General features: G+C 43.9%; 1 protein-coding gene across 1 annotated transcript; it reads left to right on the top strand.

The window, feature by feature from the left end:
- The first annotated feature begins 217 nt into the window (after positions 1-217).
- CP (ceruloplasmin) lies at positions 218-19,190 on the top strand. Its single transcript, XM_054385761.1, has 18 exons — positions 218-372; positions 3,161-3,405; positions 4,099-4,311; positions 4,812-4,985; positions 5,659-5,913; positions 7,117-7,282; positions 8,733-8,872; positions 9,693-9,830; positions 10,443-10,654; positions 11,525-11,675; positions 13,026-13,238; positions 14,148-14,355; positions 15,340-15,479; positions 15,959-16,087; positions 16,662-16,768; positions 17,401-17,617; positions 18,351-18,490; positions 18,957-19,190. Exons 1-18 carry the CDS (start codon positions 218-220, stop codon positions 19,188-19,190), a joined length of 3,237 nt encoding a protein of 1,078 aa, XP_054241736.1.
- The last annotated feature ends 1,207 nt before the right edge of the window (positions 19,191-20,397 follow it).

Genomic DNA, 20,397 nt, shown 5'->3' with positions numbered 1-20,397 from the left:
GAAGATTATCTGAACTGACGAGGTTACCAGAATCCTTTGTTTACTCTTGACACACAGAGACATTGTGCAACATTTTATTGTGTTCACCAAAGCAAACAGGAGCGGGAAGGGGGGAGGTAAGGAGGGGTGGGGGGTGGGAGTTCCCTTATAAAAGGGAATTTGATGTCACTGTCCTGGGATTTTATTTCACATTTTCCACAAGGTTCATGAAAGCAAAATGAAGCTGCTCTTCCTAAGTTGCTTGCTGTTTTCTTGCTGTTGCCAGTCTCAGGCAGTGACTAGGGAATACTACATTGGCATCACAGAGACAGAGTGGAACTATGCTCCTGGCAATACCAATATCGTGTCTGGACAGCCTTTTGCAGCAGAAGAGTAAGTAAAACAGTTTACACTGCTTGTGTTTGATTTTACAGCACTGTCTGCCTTAGGTCTGCAGACCTGGTGAGGGCAGCGAGGTGAATCATCATACTCTGTCAGTGGATTTTCTGTCAGATGTATCAGGGAATCTTGGTTTTTTTCCTGGCTTGCTTGAGAACTGCATTTGAATGCTCTCCTGATTAAAAGCACTGAGATATGCAGGGGGGTTATGAATTTGTGGCAGTGAAATGATGTTTAATTTTGAATGGCTAAGAGGGCAGTGCTGAAGAGAAGACTTTTGCTGCTATGTTTTTAAATGTGGAAGTTTGGCAGCTGTGCCTTTTGGGCACAGGCTTCCTTTTTTAGACAGTCACTGTTGGCATTGGCCATTTCCAGTGCTGCAGCAAGCACAGCTGGGTCCTTCTGATCACAGTGGAGGAGCTGGGCTGCTTGTTACAAGGCAAGGAGGGTGCAGAGTGAGAGCAATAAGCAGAATGGGGAATAAGTATGATGAGGAGGAGAGGAGCACCCTGAGGACATGAAAAATCAATAAAAAACCTCAGCTATAAAAGGCATTAGAAAAATATTTGAGAGAGAAGAAATGTTCCTTCCTTCTATCTTTTTTTCAGTGTGTTTGAAGTGAAATAGGATTATACTAAAATAAAAACAATGAAGAGAGAAATCAGAAATTAGAAAAATCTCACAAATATAGTTCTCATTTAGTCTGTAGATGAGGGATTAGGTTTCCTGTGGGTTTTTTCCCTATTGAGAGCAAACAATATCTCAGCCATAATCTGCCACTTCATCAGGCATGAGATGAAGCAGCCAACCTCTTTGTTTTACTCATGAGCTGAGGGACATGTGAGACACTGACAGTGGTTCAGCAGGCTAGTAAACTCTGAAAGCAGGGCACCTTGTCTGGAAATTGCAGGGCAGTGTTGTAATCCAACAAGCCAGCGCTATTCACTGCTTTGCTTTGCTCCATGACAGTCTGCAATGGGCTAAATTAATTCCCGCCCTCCCCCTTTTTTTTCAACCCAGTGGTTATATGCCTGCAAAGGAGCTGCTCCCTTTTATTGCACTTTTCATTTTCAGTCTCTCCAGTTTTTCTTGTCCTGAACTGTTCAATTATGAGGCTGTGCTTGTACAGAGCTTGGTATTTAGAGAGGAGGGGAAGAGTGCAGTGTACCTGCTAGAAGGAACTCTACAATTAAATGGTAGCTGTTTAAACAGCCCATGAAGAGCCATACATATTCATTTCGTCTATTTTGTGGCTAAGAAGCTTCATGCACGCAGATTTCCAGTAACTCAGCCTTTGCAAGCTAAGTTTTTGCTCTCCAAGTTTCATGGAGCTCTGAACTGGCATTTTAATTACAGATTTGTTCTTGCCAAGATACGAACAATCCTTCCCCACATGCTCAAACAATGCTCAGCCTTGTGGGAAACACTTCACATTTTTGGGCAGTGTCAGCTTGCTTCCCAGTGTGGCCTGCTGGGAATATGAAACCAAACTGGACCTGTGTCTCACCATGTCAGATGAGAAATCAGGAGGCTGCCCAGCTTCTGGCGGTGTTGCCCTGTCTCCCAAGATTGCCTGCTCCTGAAGTAGGTTTGCTTCCACAGCTACTTCTCCTGAAATGGGCAGGGATGTGTGCAGGAGGATTTGTGGTTAAAGAGACTCAGAGCTTGGGCTGACAGCAGCAGCAGCCAGCAGCAGCACTATAGGTTTGAGCAGCCAGTGATGGCAGTTTCTCTCACCATTGTGGTTAGCACTATAACCAATTTTTCCACAAAGAGAACTCTGCTCAGAGAGCAAAATATCTAAGTAAAGGTATCTGACCCTCAGCACAGGCAAAAGTTGGCTCCAAAGCTGTTCCCAGTAGATAGCTGTCAGAGAAACACAGTGAACCCTGGCCTGCAGCTGGTGGTGCTTGGCCAGCACATCCACATTAGGTGCAGTGTTCAGAGGTGCTGATGCCATGTGCAGGAAATGCCACCTCCAGCAGTCGCATTTTAGCTCATGGGTTAGACTGTTCCCATGCTAGCCAAGCTCTGGTGTTCAATGTCACTGTCCCATGAAATGAGAGGAGCCATGGTCCTGCAGTTAAGGCACCTGGTGATTGAGGGGGTCATTACTGGTTCCCTGCTCTCACATAACTTGTTTGTGTACTCTTGGGCTGAATCTCTAAAAATGAGACTTTATTAAGGCTAATCCTTATGAAGCTCTGAGGCTGAGATCCTTCTGCATCTATGGCTGGTGAGCGAAGCCGAGGGCTTCATCTCTCATTTCTGCAGCCTGCATGCCCACCCTGGGCATTAGCAGCACCTTGAGGTTCTGCTCATGTCCAGACATATTATATGTATTTTACAGCTGAGAACTCTGCCTCTCATTGCACTAGAACAAGAACTATTCAGGCAACATAATAGCATAGTGATTAAAACCATTGTTTGTGTGTGGAAAAATTAGACAGCAATTTAAGCATGCAAGTACAAAACTCCCAGGCAATAAAAACTATTATTTGCCTTGTCCACGTGGCCTCCAATTTGCCTGAAATGGTATCAATTATCCTTATCTTCAGTCTACAAATTATGTAGAAAAAAACTCAGGTTGGTGCCTAGTGTTTAACCTTCACTTGAGTCCTTAATTCTTTATGGTAGGAGACTTGTTTGCACCTAAACCCAGATATAGTTGTGCCCAGCACTGTGGAGGTCTGCTCTTTATTTGAAACCCTACTAATTAACACCATTCCAATAGAAAGTGAGGATCTGCCACTACAGATGTGTTTGTGTACTTTCTTCACAGGCAGGCTGAAGTCTTTCTCAAACAAGGACCACATAGGATAGGAAGCACTTACAAGAAAGCTGTCTACACTCAGTATACCAATCATTTATATGATGTGGTAGTTGAAAAGCCTTCCTGGCTGGGGTTTTTAGGCCCTATCATTAAGGGAGAAGTTGGAGATTCCATTATTATTCACTTGAAGAACTTTGCATCCAGAAGCTACACGCTGCATCCACATGGTGTAAGATACACAAAGGAAAACGAAGGTAAGCTTCAATCTGTTCTGTGCCAGAATTTATCAAGACTTAGCCATTCCTCTAAGTGATATTCTCTCATTAAAGAGATAATATCAAGTAAATAAGAGAGAACGTCAAGTAAATAAAGGTTTAAACCAGGACACAAGAAAGCTAATAAGTTTGATCATTTTTTTGAAGAGTGGAATTCATAAAGGCAGCCATTTTGGAACATTTTACCTGAAATAAGAGTATTTATGTTTCACCTGAAATAAGGGTATAAAGGAATGTGACAGATGGAGATATTGAGGATCAATGCTGTTATGAAGAACCAGAATCATAGAACGGTTTGGGTTGGAAGGGATCTTAAAGAGCACTTAGTTTCAGTCCCCCTGCCATGGGCAGGGACACCTTCCACTAGCCCAGGTTGTTTAAGGCCTCATCCAGCCTGGCCTTGGACACCTCCATGGAGAAAGGCATCCACAACCTTCCTGGGAAACCTGTTCCAATGTCTCCCCACCCTCCCTGGAAAGAATTTCTTCCTAATCTCCAGGCTCAATCTCCCCTCTTCCAGCTCAAAGCCATTGCCCCTCATCCAATCACACAAGCCCCTGCCAAAAATCCCTCCCCAGCTCTCCTGTAGTCAACTTTGTAGCATGGAAGGTGCTATCCTGACACCATATGGTGAATGTGTTTTGTTAATGGTGGTTTTGTGGCGTTCTTCAGGTGCCTTTTATCCTGACAACACCAAAGATTTGCAGAAGAGAGATGATGCTGTGAAGCCTGGAGGCCAGTACACTTACACATGGGATGTGACAGAAGATCAAGGTCCAGCTAAGGGAGATGCAGACTGCATAACCAGGGTCTACCACTCTCACATAGATGCTCCAAGAGATGTTGCCTCAGGGCTTGTTGGGCCTTTAATAATTTGCAGGAAAGGTAAACCATAAATAAATAAGTTAAAAAATAAATACATATGCAAGGTGATTGATGATGGCTGTGAATTGATTTCGTGGAAGAGAAGACTGCAGTTAATTTGGTACAGCAGCATTTTGTCTTCTCAGTTAGCTTCCTTTCAACAGTACAGGAAGGCTTTTTGGTTTGTGTGACAGTAATAGAAGTTTGTCCACAAATCCATGTGAGTGAGCTGTGTTCATGGCAGTAATGCAAAAGCAATCTGTAAGTACTGGTATGAGAGGCAGACTTGGTGTAATCTTATCACATGCAACATTTATTCTTAGTAAGCTCATTTTATAGTAGCTCTCAAACTCCATTTCTGCTTTCTAAGTGTCTGTGAGCTTGTGAACACTGACACCCAAGGAAAGTGACAAAATTTATGAAGTAAACAGTTACCAGCCCTACTGATCCTGCACTTAAGAACTGATGAAAAGATCATGACATTTGACAAAGACTTTGAAAATCCCACTCCTTTTTTTCAGGTACAATGGATGAGGGCAGTGCTGAACTCTTTGATGCTGAATTTATCCTTATGTTTTCTGTGATGGATGAAAATCTCAGTTGGTACCTAGAGGACAATATCAGGACATACTGTTCTGAACCTTCCAAAGTTGACAAAGATGATGAAGACTTCCAGGAGAGCAATAAAATGCACTGTGAGAGAATGTTTTGTTAAATGTTGCTTCTTAGTGGCATGGTGAAGTAATATTTTTATGTGTTGTCTCTTTTAAAGGCAAAATGTAGATAATTGGGTTTTTAAGCAGGGCTTTTTCTTGGAGGATTAAGAAAGATCATTTTAAATAAGGAAAAAGAAGCAAAAAGCAAAGAAGTGATGGCAAGTGCTACACAATCAATCCCTTGGAGTTGTGATATGAAATACTTAGGGGCCAAGATCTTCTTGGCCAGTATAATTTCCCAGGCACTCTAAACAGACTCATGCTACTTTGTTCTGTTTCTTAGTCCTGAACTCTGTACCATAATATCACAGTTTAGAAAAACAGATTTTATTGTGTCAACAAAGAAGATACCTGATTTAGTTGAGGATGCCTCTGCTTACTGCAGAGGGGGTTGGACTAGGTGACCTTTAGAAGTCCCTTCCAACCCAAACCATTCTGTGATTCTATGACATGGACTGCAGAATCGTAGCAGGAAGTGCTGGTCATGCAGGTGGTTGTACAGATGAAGGATGTGGCTGATTTGTGCTCGCTTTCAAAGGTGTGTAGCCTTATTTTGAGCCTCTTTCAGTTTTGAAGAACAAAGCAATGGTTCTATGACCCCTGCTTTTGAAGCAAAGATCCTGAGGTAACTAACAAATACCATTTCTTTTAGCAATCAACGGGTACATGTATGGATACCTGCCAAACCTCACCATGTGTGTGGAAGACAAGGTAAAATGGTATCTCTTTGGCATGGGTAATGAAGCTGACATCCATTCAGCCTACTTTCATGGACAGACCTTGATAGAAAGGCATCATCGAGTCGACACCATCAACCTCTTCCCAGCCACGTTTATTGATGCTGTCATGATTCCAAGGAGTCCTGGGGAATGGCTGCTCAGCTGCCAAGTGAATGACCATATTGAAGGTACAGGATCAGTTCCAGTGATCTGAATGCTTTTACCTTGAGCTAGCAGTTTACTGAGTTGCTTCAATAGTGCTCCTGAGCTGGTAGTATGCCAGCTGATGATATTCCCCTCTAGGTAACAAAATCATTGAAATAACTGAAATGCCTTAGGAGTGTATTAGATGGGTTTGAGCCATGGAAATCAAGGAAATTCTTCTCTGTAATGGGAATTATTATCAGTTAGCAGCAAGTCTTCCAACTGTACTTTTGAAAGCCTCAATTTTAGACAAACAGCAGCATGATGTTTGCCTCATACGGAAGTTAATTAATCACAGTTTTCTGTTTACCAGTAAAAAAGTTGGCAAGGGGCACAGGACAGGTAGGCTTACTTGTCTGCTGACAAAGACATATTGTGGCAGGTGCATTGGCCAATAAGCAGAGATGATCTGCACTTCCCTTCCCTGTCTCTTCCTCTATTTCCAGTTTTTGATAACCATATGAAATGCTTAGAAGCTAATTTGCCATGGTCTATAGTCCTCTAAGTGAGTCAGAAAAGTAATTTTTCACATAAGTGGGAAGGAACAGAGAATCAGAATGATTCTATAAGATCTAGAACTGCTGATATTAAAAGGGGTGTGTTTAACACACAGTCAACCACACTGAGGTTGGAAGTTTTGCAACAGCTGTCACACCAAGCACCATCCTGGTATGACTGAAGCATCCCAGGCAAGACTTGAATTCTACAAGTTGGCTTAATCCATAGCTGCACAAGAACTATCATTTATTGTATTATTTTGCATCTGCAGCAAGCAGATTTACTGGCAGACCTTTCTCCTGAGGTGTAAAGCCACAGGGAGTTTCACAAGTAAGATGTTGATTAGACTTGTGAGGGAAGATGGTCAGGCTGGTGGCACCTGGCCTCAGCTGAAATGCTAACCAACAGTGCTGTTTCCACTCCACCCTAACTCCTGTGTCAGTCACAGCTTTACAAGCAGAATGCACTGTACCTAACCTTCCTGCCAAGTGTAAATAGCATGGATGGGTTTCTGCATCCTAGCTCAGCTGGCATGCAGTCTTTTATATCCTTTCCATTTGTGATTTGCATATCCAGCAATGGTATGGGAGTTCCCCAGGGAAGAGAAGAGCTACTTGAAAGCAGGGAAAGAGAAAAGAAAGTATAGTTCTTTCTCCCTCCTTTTCTCTACCTCCTCATTTTTTTCCCAGGTGGTATGCAGGCCCTTTTTAAAGTAAGAGACTGTAGGAAATCCCTGAGAGATCACACTGAGAGTACAAAGATAAGACAGTATTTCATTGCTGCTGAAGAGATCATCTGGAATTATGGCCCCTCTGCAATGAACCATTTTACAGGACAAGAATTAATCGCTGACAGGTAAATGCTTCTAGGTAAAGAAGTTTCACTTTCCAAGCAGGACTGATACAAACATGCTAAATAATGTGTGCCATATGGAGGAACTGACTTCTAGGCAGAATTTCTCATTGTTCTCACCTCTGCTTAAATACTAATGCTAAGATAAATATCAGGCCAAATGAGGTCTATTGTTTTCCCTGCTGTAATCTTGCTGTAGTGCTAGTAATGTCACTGGGATGAAGATGAATTGCAATGCCATATGTAGGCTGAGAGCTCTGATGATCCAATCTGGTTGATTATTCTGGGTTAAAGAACAAAGCCAGGAATTCATGACCAACTCCTGAGCTGCTGAGAGCCATGCTAATGGCACCTCATCTAGCAAACAATTTGCAAGAGGCATCTTTCCCCTTTGTTCTGTGTTGATAATTAAGAGCTGAGTCAAGCCACTGAATACATTGATTCCTCAGACTTTTCATCTGTGAGTTAAAGAATATTTACCTGCTCCACAAGGGATAAGGCACAGTCAATTGAACAGTGATTGTAAAATACTGAAAGGGCCTTTCTTTGAAGAGTAGTAAAAGGTAGATTAAAACATGTAGGCTGAATCTTCCCCCTTTCTATTTAGGTGTTCATGTTCTTGGTGTTTGTATCCACTCTTGTTGAATTAGTTGTAAAGACTCGACTTCAGGTTACAAAATACTAACTAGAAATCACTGTTGATCAGTCTCTAAGCATGCTGGTTCAAGCTGCATTCAGTTCTGAAGCCCCTGTTACAAGAAGGATCTGGAGGTGCTGGAAGGTGTCCAGAGAAGGGCCATGAGGTTGATCAGAGGGCTGGAGCCCCTCTGCTATGAGGATATATTGAGAGAGTTGGGGCTGTTCAGTCTGGAGAAGAGAAGGCTCCAATGAGACCTCCTTGTAGCGTTCCAGTATCTGAAGGGGGCTCCAAGAAAGCTGCAGAGGGACTTTTAAAGGGTGTCAGGGAGTGATAGGACTAGAAGGAATGGAAAAAATAGAAATGGGTAGATTCAGATTGGATGTGAGGAAGAAATTCTTCCCCATGAGGGTGGTGAGACACTGGCACAGGTTGCTCAGGGAAGCCTCATCCCTGGAAGTTTTTAAGGCCAGGCTGGATGTGGCTGTGAGCAACCTGCTGTAGTGTGAGGTGTCCCTGCCCATGGCAGGGGGGTTGGAACTGGCTGAGCCTTGAGCTCCCTTCCATCCCTGACAATTCTGTGATTCTGTAAGCGTGATACAGCACAGTGCATTATCCTTCCTTAGTGATAATGGATTCCTGCACATCTTCATGTGGGACTGCACGTAAGTGTGTGGCCAGGTCACTGAAAGGAGCACCAAAACACAACCTCTGCACATCATACCTCAGAAAATAGGGTCGAGGTCTTGACTGCCTTTGTAAATGTGAGCATTATGACTTGAGCTGTTGGCATCTGTTGCCATTTCTCTTCCACAGTGAGTCTCGTGTATTTTTTGAACAAAGTGAGACAAGAATTGGTGGCTCTTATAAAAAAGCCATTTACAGAGAATACACAGATGGGTCTTTCACTGTACATAAAAAAAGACTCGTGGAGGAAGAACATCTTGGACTCTTAGGTAAGATACCTAAAATTCTTTTAAGTCAAAATATTTATGGAAGTAGGCTATCACTTCCACTGGCTGGCCAACAGTGGCTCTCCACCTCCAAGGGAGGGACCCTCAGCTCTCCCTGCCTCCTGCAGATGCCAGTGTCTGTGGCTTCCTCCAAGAGACACCCCATGGTGTAAGAAAGATCTTGAAGGCAGTGCTGTGGTACTCCCTTTCTTGGCTATGGGAATATGTCATGATATATGAAGGTCAGGCTCTGAATTACAAGGCCAGGCTAGGCAGGTCTAGCTCTATTTATAACCTGGCTTCTTCTGGCATGGCTCTGGACTGAGTTTGATGTTAATGCTAATGTCTGTAGGTCCCTTTCCAAAGGGAGGAAATGTCCTGCATGGCACTGGCTCTCCATGAGGAATTGGGAATGGAGCAGTCCTGTTGCTGCTAGGCTGCCACGTGGTTCAGGCCAGTCACCAGGGACCTGGTCTGTGTCTACAGTCCCAGCGACAGCTCCCAGTGTGGCGGGTGAAGCATCCAGCCATTGATTGGTATAAGCTGGTGGTGATCTTAGAAAGAAGTTCTTCACAGACAGAGAGATTGCCTTTTGGAATGGGCTGCCCAGGGAGGTGGTGGGGTCAATGTGCCTGGAGGTGTTTAAGAAAAGCCTGGATGAGGCACTTAGTGCCATGGTCTGGTTGATCAGTTTTAGGGTTGGGTAATCGGTTGGACTGGGTGATCTTGGAGGTCTCTTCCAACCTGGTTGATTCTGTGACTCTGTGATCTGCACATCACTTGATAGAAACATCCTGTAATTAGCTCATGTGCTCTTTTCCAGGGCCTGTTATCAGGGGTGAGGTGGGAGAGCACATCAGGGTGACCTTCCGGAACAACGCCAGCCGCCCGCTGAGCCTCCAGCCCCACGGCGTGAGCTACCGCAAGGCCCACGAGGGAGCCGCCTACGGCGCCGCCAGAGGTGTGGGCAGGGACCCCGCACCACCCCAGGGCAAGCTGCCAACACCTTCACCTCTTGAAGGGGATCAAAGGCCACACCTGGAGTACTGTGTCCAGTTCTGGGCCCCTCAGTTCAAGAAAGACGTTGAGTTGCTCGAATGTGTCCAGAGAAGGGCAACAAAGCTGCTGAGGGGTCTGGAGCACAACCCTGTGAGGGGAGGCGGAGGGAGCTGGGTTTAGCCTGGAGAAGAGGAGGCTCAGGGAAGAACTTACTGCTCTCTACAACTACCTGAAGGGAGATTGTAGCCAGATGGGGGTTGGTCTCTTCTCCCAGGCAAGCAGCACAAGAGGACACAGTCTCAAGCTGTGCAGGGGGAAGAAAGAAGTTCTTCACAGACAGAGAGATTGCCCTTTGAAATGAGCTGCCCAGGGAGGTAGTGGGGTTGACGTCCCTGGAGGTGTTTAAGAAAAGCCTGGATGAGGCACTTAGTGCCATGATCTGGTTGAGTAGATAGGGTTGGGTGATCGGTAGGACTTGGTGATCTTAGAGGCCTCTTCCAACCTGTCTGATTCTGTGATCCTGTGAAATAAACTGCTCATTAGACACCTTTATGACCTTTGATTTCTCCAACAGGCACTGAATCTCCAGCCTCTCATGTGAGCCCTGGTGCTACGTTTACATACGAGTGGGATGTGCCAGAAGATGTGGGCCCCACAGAGCAAGACCCAGACTGTTTAACTTGGATTTATTACTCAGCTGTGGATGCAGTCAGAGACACCAATTCTGGCCTTGTGGGTCCTCTCCTGGTGTGCAGGAAAGGAGCTCTTCATCCTTCTGGGAAACAGGTTAGTCAAAGAAGAAAGGATCACAGGCTCACAGGATGCTAGGGGTTGGAAGGGACCTCCAGAGATCACAGAGTCTGACCCTCCCTTCCAGAGCAGGACCAGAGAATCCAGCACAGGTCACACAGGGACACATCCAGATGGGTCTTGAAAGGCTCCAGAGAAGGAGACTCCACAACCTCTCTGGGGAGCCTGTTCCAGTGCTCTGTGACCCTCACAGTGAAGAAGTTCCTCCTCATGTTAAGGAGTGCTGTAGTTTATATCTATTTCCTGTCTCCTCCCTCTTGACATCCAGCCCTCAGATATTTATAAACATCTATTAAATCTCCTCTTAGTCTTCTCCAGACCAAGCATTTGTATCATTGTAGCTGAATCTGCTTTATCCTTCTGAATGGTGCCCCCAGGCTCTGCCACATTGCCACTCAGCACTAACTCCTCTCCACAGGGTAGTCTCACCCATGTGCTGAGGGGAACACATAAAATTAAGAAAGTGGGTTTGAGTTTTGGCTTTGTTTTTTAAAAGAGAAAAGCAGTCTGGCTCCTGCTAGGCAGACTCTGTATTGTGAAACCACCCCTGGAGCCCAAGTCTGAGTGACTTGGTGAAAATGAGTAGAGAAACATAGAGATGTTCAAGACCAAAACACACATTCATTGCCAGAGGTGGTTCCTGCTGGTAGAAGGAGTATTAGCAGCAGAGATTGAGTCACCAGACACAGCAATTAGAGATTCTCAGAAGGAAATATCAAGGCATGCATCTGTCCTACTTTGTGAATTAAAGTCAGCAATTATTACACACAGTAATTTATTATTTTTTCCCCCTGACATTTGCTGTTAACTCCTTTCTATTTTCTTTTGTGCTTCTCTTCCCAACAGAAAAATGTGGACATGGAGTTTTTTCTACTTGCTACAGTATTTGATGAGAACCTGAGCTGGTATTTGGATGACAATATTTTGATGTTTACACTAAATCCTGATAAAATTGACAAAGATGATGAAGACTTTCAAGAGTCTAACAAAATGCACTGTAAGAAAATTATTAGTTAGCCAAATATTAATTTCTAGAATAAGATTTGTGATGTCATGTTGGAGACCTGGACACTGTACAGTGGCAGTGTCACATTCCATTCCACTGGGAAGAAAACCATGTTGGAGTGCAATTCAGCTTCAGCTAAGTGTGGTACATCAAAATATGATACTAGCTGTTAACATCTTGCACAACAGTTGAGCATTTAGCACTGTTATGATACCACTCTGAGCAGAGAGGAGGAGGAGTTAAGTCTGTAGCCCATTTGCAGTCCCTGTGAATGCAACCAGTCAGCAAGAGAAAACTGACCTCTGCCCTACAGGTGATGTAGCTGAAAGGAGGACTTCTGCAAAACCACAGACTGGTTGGAAGGCAACTCTGAAGGGTGTCTGGTCCAACCCCCTGCTTAAAGCAGGGTCACCCAGAGCTGGTTGCCCAGGACTGTGTCCAGCTGGCTTTTGAATATCTCCAAGGATGGAGGGAGGAGACTCCACCACCTCCCAGGGCATCCTGTGCCACTGCTTGGTCACCCTCACAGGGACAGGGTGTTTCCTGATGTTCAGAGGCAACCCCACTGTGTGTCAGTGTGTGCCTCTGGCCCTCTCACTGGGCACCACAGAACCTGACTCCATCTTCATTCCACCCTCCGTGCAAGGATTTGTACATATTGATGAGCTCCCCTGAGCCTTCTCCTCCCCAGGCTGTGAACAGCTGTAGGGCTCTCAGCCTTTCCTCATAGGAGAGTTGATTTCTTGTCTTGTCAGCACCTCTGTGGCCCTTTGTTGGACACTTTTCACTATGTCCACATCTCTCTTGTACTGAGGAGACCAGCACTGGACACAGCACTCCAGGTGTGGCCTCATCAGTGCTGAGGAGAGGGGAAGGATCCCCTCCTTTGACCTGCTGGCTGTACTTTGCAGTCCAGGACACCACCACCTTTTCAGCAAGGACACATTTCTGGGTCATGTTCAACTTGGTGTTCACCAGGACACCCAGGTCCTTTTCTGCCAAGCTGCTTTCCAGCTCAGTGTGACTAAGAGCAGCTGCAATATGACATCCATCATCTGCTGGGACCACTCCTCTTACTTGTATCCTGCATACTTGATGGGTGTGAAGCAGTGGAAGTGCCAGCTGGTCAAGTCAGCTCCTTGTGCTTTAGGCACTGGGTTTGCAAGGTTGGTTTGCTTGAACTGTTTCTCTATAGTTTGGCTGATGTAATGATTTATTATTACTATTTCTGTCAGTCTGAGGCATCCCATTACTTCTGAAACAGGGATTCTTTCATCTGGAGTGCAGAATTAAGGAATGTGTTAATCAAGGTGGGGTTTTCCTTCCTCAAATCTTCTACAGCCATCAATGGTTATATGTATGGAAATCAGCCTGGCCTGGAGATGTGTAAAGGAAGTGTGGTGTCCTGGCATTTGATGGGCTTGGGGTCAGAAGTTGATGTCCATGGGATATACTTTTCAGAAAACACATTCACAACTAAAGGGACAAGAAGGGACACAGCAAATCTGTTTCCACACACATTTGTGACAGCTGTCATGAAGCCTGACTCTGAAGGTAAATGTCTTGGAAAAAAAATCCTGTTACTGGTTTAGAAACTGTTTCCCTATGAACATTTTATGCTTAGAGACAAGTTTTAAAGAGCAGATATTTTGATCCTTTGGATGCTAAAACTGTCTGAAGGCCTGCAAACAACTTGTGTTCATAGGATGTAAGCTCTTCATGCTAAAGCCTTGATTTTCCTAGCTTCTGCATGTACTGAATTTTATTACTACAGGAAGCCACAGAATCATAGAACAATAGAATGGTTTGGGTTGGAAGGAACCTCCAAAGATCAGCCAGTCCAACCCCCTGCAGTCAGGAGGGACATCCTCCATTAGATCAGGTTGCTCAGAGCCCTGTCGACCCTGACCAGGGATGGGGTCTCAGCTACCTCCCTGGGCAACCTGTTCCAGTGTTCCACCACCCTCACGGTGCAGAATTTGTTCCTGACATCCAGTCTAAGTCTCTTCTAATTTCAAACAATTGCTTCTTGTCCTATCACTGCAGGCCTTTGGAAACAGTTCCTCTGCATCCCTCTTGTAAGCCCCCTTCAGGTACTGGCAGGCTGCTGTTATGTCTTCCTGGAGCCTTCTCTCCTCCAGGCTGAACACCCCCAGCTCCCTGAGCCTGTCCTCCTTGGGGAGGTGCTCCAGTCCCCTGATCATTTTCATGGCCCTCCTCTGGACCTGCTCCATCAGGTCCATGTCCTTGTGTTGAGGGCACCAGAGCTGGATGCAGCACTCCAGGTGAGGTCTCACCAGAGCAAAGTGGCAGAATCACCTCTCTCCACCTGTATACCACACAGAGAATTTGGATGTCATATGAGCAAGAGCCTGTGGCTCAGTCAGTGTAGGTAGGACAATGTCAAGATGTACCAGTAACAAACTCTTGTTCTCAAATCTTTGTTTGTTGTACAACATCTAGGAGTTTTTGAAGTGTCGTGCCTGACAACAGATCACTACAGAGGGGGCATGAAGCAGAACTACAGAGTGAACCAATGCCATTGGTGGAATGTGGATGTATCTATGTATCTCCATGAGAAGATTTACTACATTGCTGCAGTGGAGGTCGAATGGGACTATGCTCCTAACAGGACATGGGAATTTGAGCGCCATCAGCACCATGAGGAAAGGTGCTGTGGGAGAAAATACACAAAAAGCAAAGGAGCAACTCGCTTATCCTCTGGACTGTTCCTCCTCTAGGCATTTCTAGACACAATTTCTTTGCATTATGTTAGGGCTCACTTCAGTTTGTGGCCCTTCTCCATTAATGTTACCCTGTAGCTGTAGGTAGCAAGAGGTTCATGGTATGGTCCAACATACATCCGTGGGGCAGCTGCAGATTAGTGCAGCTCCTGGACAGTGCTCAGAGATGGTGCTGAAAGCCTTGCTGAAGTCAAGATAGACAATGTCCACTGCCCTCCCCTCATCTATCCATCCAGTGATGCCCTTGTAGAAGGCTATCAGATTAGGCAGACATGACTTCCCCTTGGTGAATCCATGCTGACTACTTCTGATAACCTTCTCCCAGGCCAAGCACTCAGCATTCTCTCAAATGCTGCATAGCTTTTGTAGTGTGGGGTTTTAGCTTTCCAGCTGAAGAGAAACCTCCCAATTTAACATTTTCATCTTGAAGATAGCAGTTGCCTATGAGATTAGTTTCACTAAGAGGATTATTTGTTTGATGGTTAATTGACATAGCTGCAAAAGATGTTTTTAAATACATGAATAAATGTACAACATATTCTTATCTTTTCCTTTTTTTCCCTTTTCCTTTCTTCTCCTTTGTCTTTGTTTTTTCTTTTTCATTTTCTATTTTCCTTTTCCTTTCCCTTTTCCATTTTCTATTTTCCTTTTCCTTTCCCTTTTCCATTTTCTATTTGCCTTTTCCTTTCCATTTTCCTTTTCCTTTCCTTTTCCTTTTCCCCTTCTATTTCCCCTTTCTTTTCCCCTTTTTATTCTTCCTTTTCCTGTTTTCCTTTTTTTTTGGTGTTTTTCTTTTGTGTTTTTCTTTTTTTCTTTTTCTTTTTTTTTGTTTTTCTCTTTTCCTTCTTTCCCCTTTCATTTTCCAATTTTTTTCCCTTCTTTTTTCTTTCTTTTTTTTTTTTCCCCCTCAGCCCTGGCAATCCATTTTTAAATAAAGAAGACAAATTCATTGGCTCAAAATACAGAAAGGTGGTGTACCGTGAGTACACTGACCAGACATTCAGTACTCCCAAAGCCAGAACAGAGGAGCAGCAGCACCTGGAAATTCAAGGTATAATCATCATGAAGTTCAGTTTTGAAACTGGGGAAAAATTCAGTGAAACAAACAAAAAAGATACTATTTGAACAATACAGAGTAGAGTTCTACCCACACAAAGTGCCTGGAATTGCTACTTGGATTATGGTGCTTTCCTTGCAGGATTACATTGCTTGCTCTAAAAGGCACAACGACCCTTCTGGTTTGCAGCCTGATCACAGGTGACTATTTTCAGCCAGCATAAACCTAGGCAGCAACCTCCAAACTGGCCTCAAATATACAGTTGGTGCTCAGAGCTTTGGAGACCTTGGCCTCTCCTGAGATGCCTCACATCAGCTACTCCAGCTGGTACCTCACAGTGAGAGGCACCATCCATGCAGAGCTTTTAGCTGAATTAAAAGCCATTATTGTGTATTTGAACACAACAAACTGTGTCTCTCTCTCAACTCTGACCTTTTGTAAAACCAAGTTAATCTTTCTTTTCCATCCAACAGGGCCACTGCTTATGTCAAATCTTGGAGATAAAATTAAGATAGTTTTTAAGAACTTGGCATCAAGACCTTACTCAATACATGCCCATGGAGTGAAAACAGACAGTTCTGTTGTTCCTGTAACTAACCCAGGTATCAAAAGCATCCTTGTTGATTCCCAGCAGGTAACATCAAGCCTTCTAGAAAGGCTTAGCAAGCTTCCATTTTACATAGTTGGAAAGACTAAAGGTTTGTTTATTTTTACCTCAGGTTCTTCAGTTCTTGATGCTGATTATGACAACAATTAATTGGCCCTGCTAACTAAGCTGTGTATTCTAGCCCTTGACCTGACAGTTCAGTAATTTTTTTGGACACAGTGTGGCTGCACCTTTCCTGAAAGCAAAGAGATTGGGCTACATGGGAGAGAACAGCTTAGGCCAGCTCAGACTTCAGCTCCTCTTGCAGTCTGTACAAAGATACCGCTGGTTATTGAGTATGGCAAACTGGGCACTGCAGCCACACACACAAATCAACCCCAAGAAATTGGGAAGGAGAGTCAGAGATCTACAGAAGGGAAATAACAATAAGCTAGCCAGTGCAGTAATGGGGAAAGGGAAGTTAAAGACCAATATAAGCTCAAAACAAAGCTAAAGTCCGTTTCAGGGTGACCTCTTATAAGTCAGCACACAGAAAACTTCTAAAATGCATCAATGTTTATTTAATACAGGTGAAACACAAACATATGTCTGGAAAATCCCAGAGAGATCAAGTTCTGGGAGAGGAGACCCACACTGTATTGCATGGGCATACCATTCGACAGTGGACATCATTAAGGTATTCATCAATCACAACTTCAACACAGATATTGAGCAGCTGAGTCTAGTTGAGAAGCTGGAGCAGATGATCTCTAGGGTCCCTGCCAACCTGAGCCGTTCTATGATTCTATCACATTCTTACAGCAAAAGGGAGATGAGTTTGAAGCTCTTCCTGCCTTCTCTGTCAGGTCATTCCCCCCATTACCATACCTTTGAATTTAAATGTGTCTTGAATGGTACAAGAAAGTCGAGGCAGGATTTGAGAATCACAACCCTTCATGTTCTTGCTCCCTGGTTCTTCTGCTGTTGGTTTAATTACCTCACTCACAATTAGAAGTTGGTAGATTCATATTGGATGTTAGGAAGAAATTCTTCCCCATGAGGGTGGTGAGAGACTGGCACAGGTTGCTCAGGGAGGTGGTGGAAGCCTCAGCCCTGGAGGTTTTTGCAGCCAGGCTGGATGTGGCTGTAAGCAACCTGCTGTGGTGTGAGGTGTCCCTGCCCATGGCAGGGGGGTTGGAACTGGATGAGCCTTGAGGTCCCTTCCAACCCTGACAATTCTGTGATTTTATGATTCTGTGATTCATGTCTGGCATAACAAGGGCTTCTGCTTAGGCCCATCTTGCACTGATGTTTCTTTTGTCATTTCAGGACACTTACAGTGGATTGATAGGCACACTTGTTGTGTGTCACAGACATTATTTGCCATCATTTCATACTAAAAAGAAAGTTCAGTTTGCTCTTCTTTTTATGGTTTTTGATGAAAATGAGTCATGGTACTTGGATGAAAACATTAAAACCTACTCTACTAACCCTCAACTTGTTGACAAAGAGGATGAGGAATTCCTTGAAAGTAATAAAATGCATGGTAAGTTTCCAATTTTGTTAGTATAACTCTGGAAGGTCTACAGAATTGTAAATTATCTATTTGAAAGTTTTGCATAGAAGTTCAACTTCCTCATCTCCTCTGCATTTCCAACTGCAGGGTGGAAAGCCTCAGAAATTTCACTCAAAGCTATCTGAAAACACTCCTAATGCCACCAAACAACTTTGTTTTGTTTGGGTTGGTTGGGGTTGTTGATTTGTTGTTTGTCTTTTTAATGTTTGGCTTGGTTTGGTTGGTTAGGTTTTGTTTGTTTGTGTTATTTGCTTTGGGTTGGTTTGTTTTGTTTTGTTAAACTTGTGCAAAAATGGTCCCAAGTTGAAATTCTGATGAGAAAAAGAGTGAAGATGGGATTTGAAATACCGATTTGAAGTAAGCCAAGAGATGTTCTAGCTAAGTTGGGAAGGCAATGATCACCCCAAAAGCCTGTCCTGATAAAGCTTCCTCTTTAGAAAGAGCTGCAAGAAATGCAGTACTGACAATAGTGTACAGCAAAGAACTTTTCTTTCAACCCCTTCTTACCTTCCAGTTAACTATGGAATATAGCCAGACCCATTCATGGGTTTATATACCATAATATGCTTTGCTTTTACATACCACCCAAAGCCATTCCCTTTGCCTGGCCCTGGCTTTCAAATCTTGTGTTCTAGTAACGTTTAGAATATTAAAACCCACAAAACCTTCTTCGTTTTCTGTCTTGTGCTTCCTCTCTTTTCAGCCATTAATGGAAAGGTGTTTGGAAATCTCCATGGTCTGACTATGCACGTTGGGGATACAGTAAGTTGGTATTTGATGGCAATGGGCAATGAAATAGACATTCACACAGCACACTTCCATGGGCACAGCTTTGACTATAAGGTAAGAGATCCTCTGCACTCAGTGCTTGCTGTGTTAAAAAGGAGAGGTAGCTCAAGTGTACCAAGGACTGTAAGCTCTGGGGAAAAGTCAGACATTGCAATCTTAAACCAGACTTGTAATTTGATCATAAAGTTTTTATGTCCCAGACCTGTATTTGATCAACATACAACAGACACTAGGAGGATTTCCTGACTAGTGGCCTCACAGATTGCTTCCACAAGGTAGCTGTGAATTTTCCTGGCTGTAGCAAGAAGTTTTCTTCATTTCCACTTAGTTGCTAGTTTATTATTCTTTTTAAGCAGGAAATGGATGCACAAAGTGAAGCTTCTGTAGAAATTCCATACAGGAGAAGTCTTTTCACTCAACTGATTAAGAAGCTTGGTGGGAATATGGATAAAAGGTAGCCGAAATGACTGCCATCTGGTAACAGTGCAGTGTTTAAGCATTGTTTCTTTTTGTCCTGAAGCAAACAGGGGTTTACAGGGCAGATGTCTTTGATCTCTTCCCTGGGACATTTCAGACTGTGGAAATGACCCCTCAGAACCCTGGCACCTGGCTGTTACACTGCCATGTCACTGACCACATCCACGCAGGCATGGAAGCAACCTACACAGTGCTGCCAAAGGAAGGTAGGAGCTCATCTCTCTCAGTGATGCTCATTATGTTTAAAGCTGTAGAATGGGGCTCACAGACAGGCTAGCCTGTTCACAACAGTTCAGACACCCATCAGTATTTCAGGGCTTAATATTGCTGTCTGGAGGCCAGAGTGTTGCAAGCCACCTGACCATACTTGCTTCAGCACTGCCACTCAGAAAACAGAAGCAGCTAAAGGACTGGATGTTAACTAGCACTTCAGCTTCCTATCAGTTACATTTAAATAACAGATTTTAGATGAGTTCTTTTTGAGACAAGGGTATTTCTGTACCCAAAGAGTGGGTCAGACCCCCCCTTCTTAATCTTCATTTAAAACACAAAGAACAGTTGGTAAATAAAGCTGAAGTCACCATGCCTAGCAGTTACAGCACTGCAAAACTGGAATGGTGTTTTCTTTCCAAAGGACATGTTTTAGCTTTACAGATTCTATTGCTGCTACCTTGCTCTGGCAATACTATCTGTGAAAGAACTTGAACTCCTTCCAACCCCTAACATTCTGTGAATCCTGAAGAAGTTAAAAAGTTATTTCCACAAAGGGGATACAATTTAAAAGCAACACTTTCCTGTACTCAAAGGACAGAGCTTAGTGGCTGTACAGTGATGTTCACTGAGGGAAAGAGAACAGCACAGCTGCACACAGATACAGGGATACAAAACTGCACAATGTGCACCTGTATCCATGCTAAAAATACAGACTGCAATGTTAAACATTCATTTTATAAGCTACTCTGATTTACACTGGGCAAATCTTGCAGAGATAATAAAATGGATGACTTAGAAGTGCACAGAACTCTGCTTAAGAGTTTAACTGTTAGAAGCACTGTGTTGGATTTTCCATAATCAGTCAACTGAAGTGCATTAAACTGTACCTTTTAGTGGGTTTTGAAGCTGATGTTCAATCTAATTCACAATGTCTAGACGGTACTGGGCCCCACTGCACCTTACTCGGGACTCTGCTGTCCATATGCATAGATTCTTCCTTTGCTGAAATGTGTGTAACAAAAGCTATTTCCCCCCCTTACAGACAAACAATCTTTGTTCTCAAGACTCTTCCACCAGCTCCAGTGCAACAGGACAGCAGACACCCGGGAATGATGAAAGCCCTTTAGCACAGTGAATCCCCAAGGCCTACCTTCAGTGAAGCCTTTCCTGAGCAATGCCATCTCCTGCACCATCATCTCCATGGCTGCTTCTGAAGATTTCATTTGGTGGCCCACAGCTAGCAAAAGGCCAGTAGGTTAAGAGAGCTGAAT

This window comes from Indicator indicator, chromosome 13, assembly GCF_027791375.1.
Source record: "Indicator indicator isolate 239-I01 chromosome 13, UM_Iind_1.1, whole genome shotgun sequence".
NCBI classification, from domain to species: Eukaryota; Metazoa; Chordata; class Aves; order Piciformes; family Indicatoridae; genus Indicator; species Indicator indicator.
The sequence above is the reverse complement of the archived record's forward strand: the minus strand, read 5'-3'. Positions and strand labels throughout refer to the sequence as shown.

What these genes read in the sequence shown, in the direction of transcription:
- CP (XM_054385761.1), top strand. Translation starts at nt 218, where the DNA reads ATGAAGCTGCTCTTCCTAAGTTGCTTGCTGTTTTCTTGCTGTTGCCAG. An exon ending in ATACACAAAGGAAAACGAAG is followed by an intron (nt 3,406 to 4,098) that starts GTAAGCTTCAAT and finishes GGCGTTCTTCAG; the next exon opens with GTGCCTTTTATCCTGACAAC. An exon ending in AGTGAATGACCATATTGAAG is followed by an intron (nt 5,914 to 7,116) that starts GTACAGGATCAG and finishes TTTTTTTCCCAG; the next exon opens with GTGGTATGCAGGCCCTTTTT.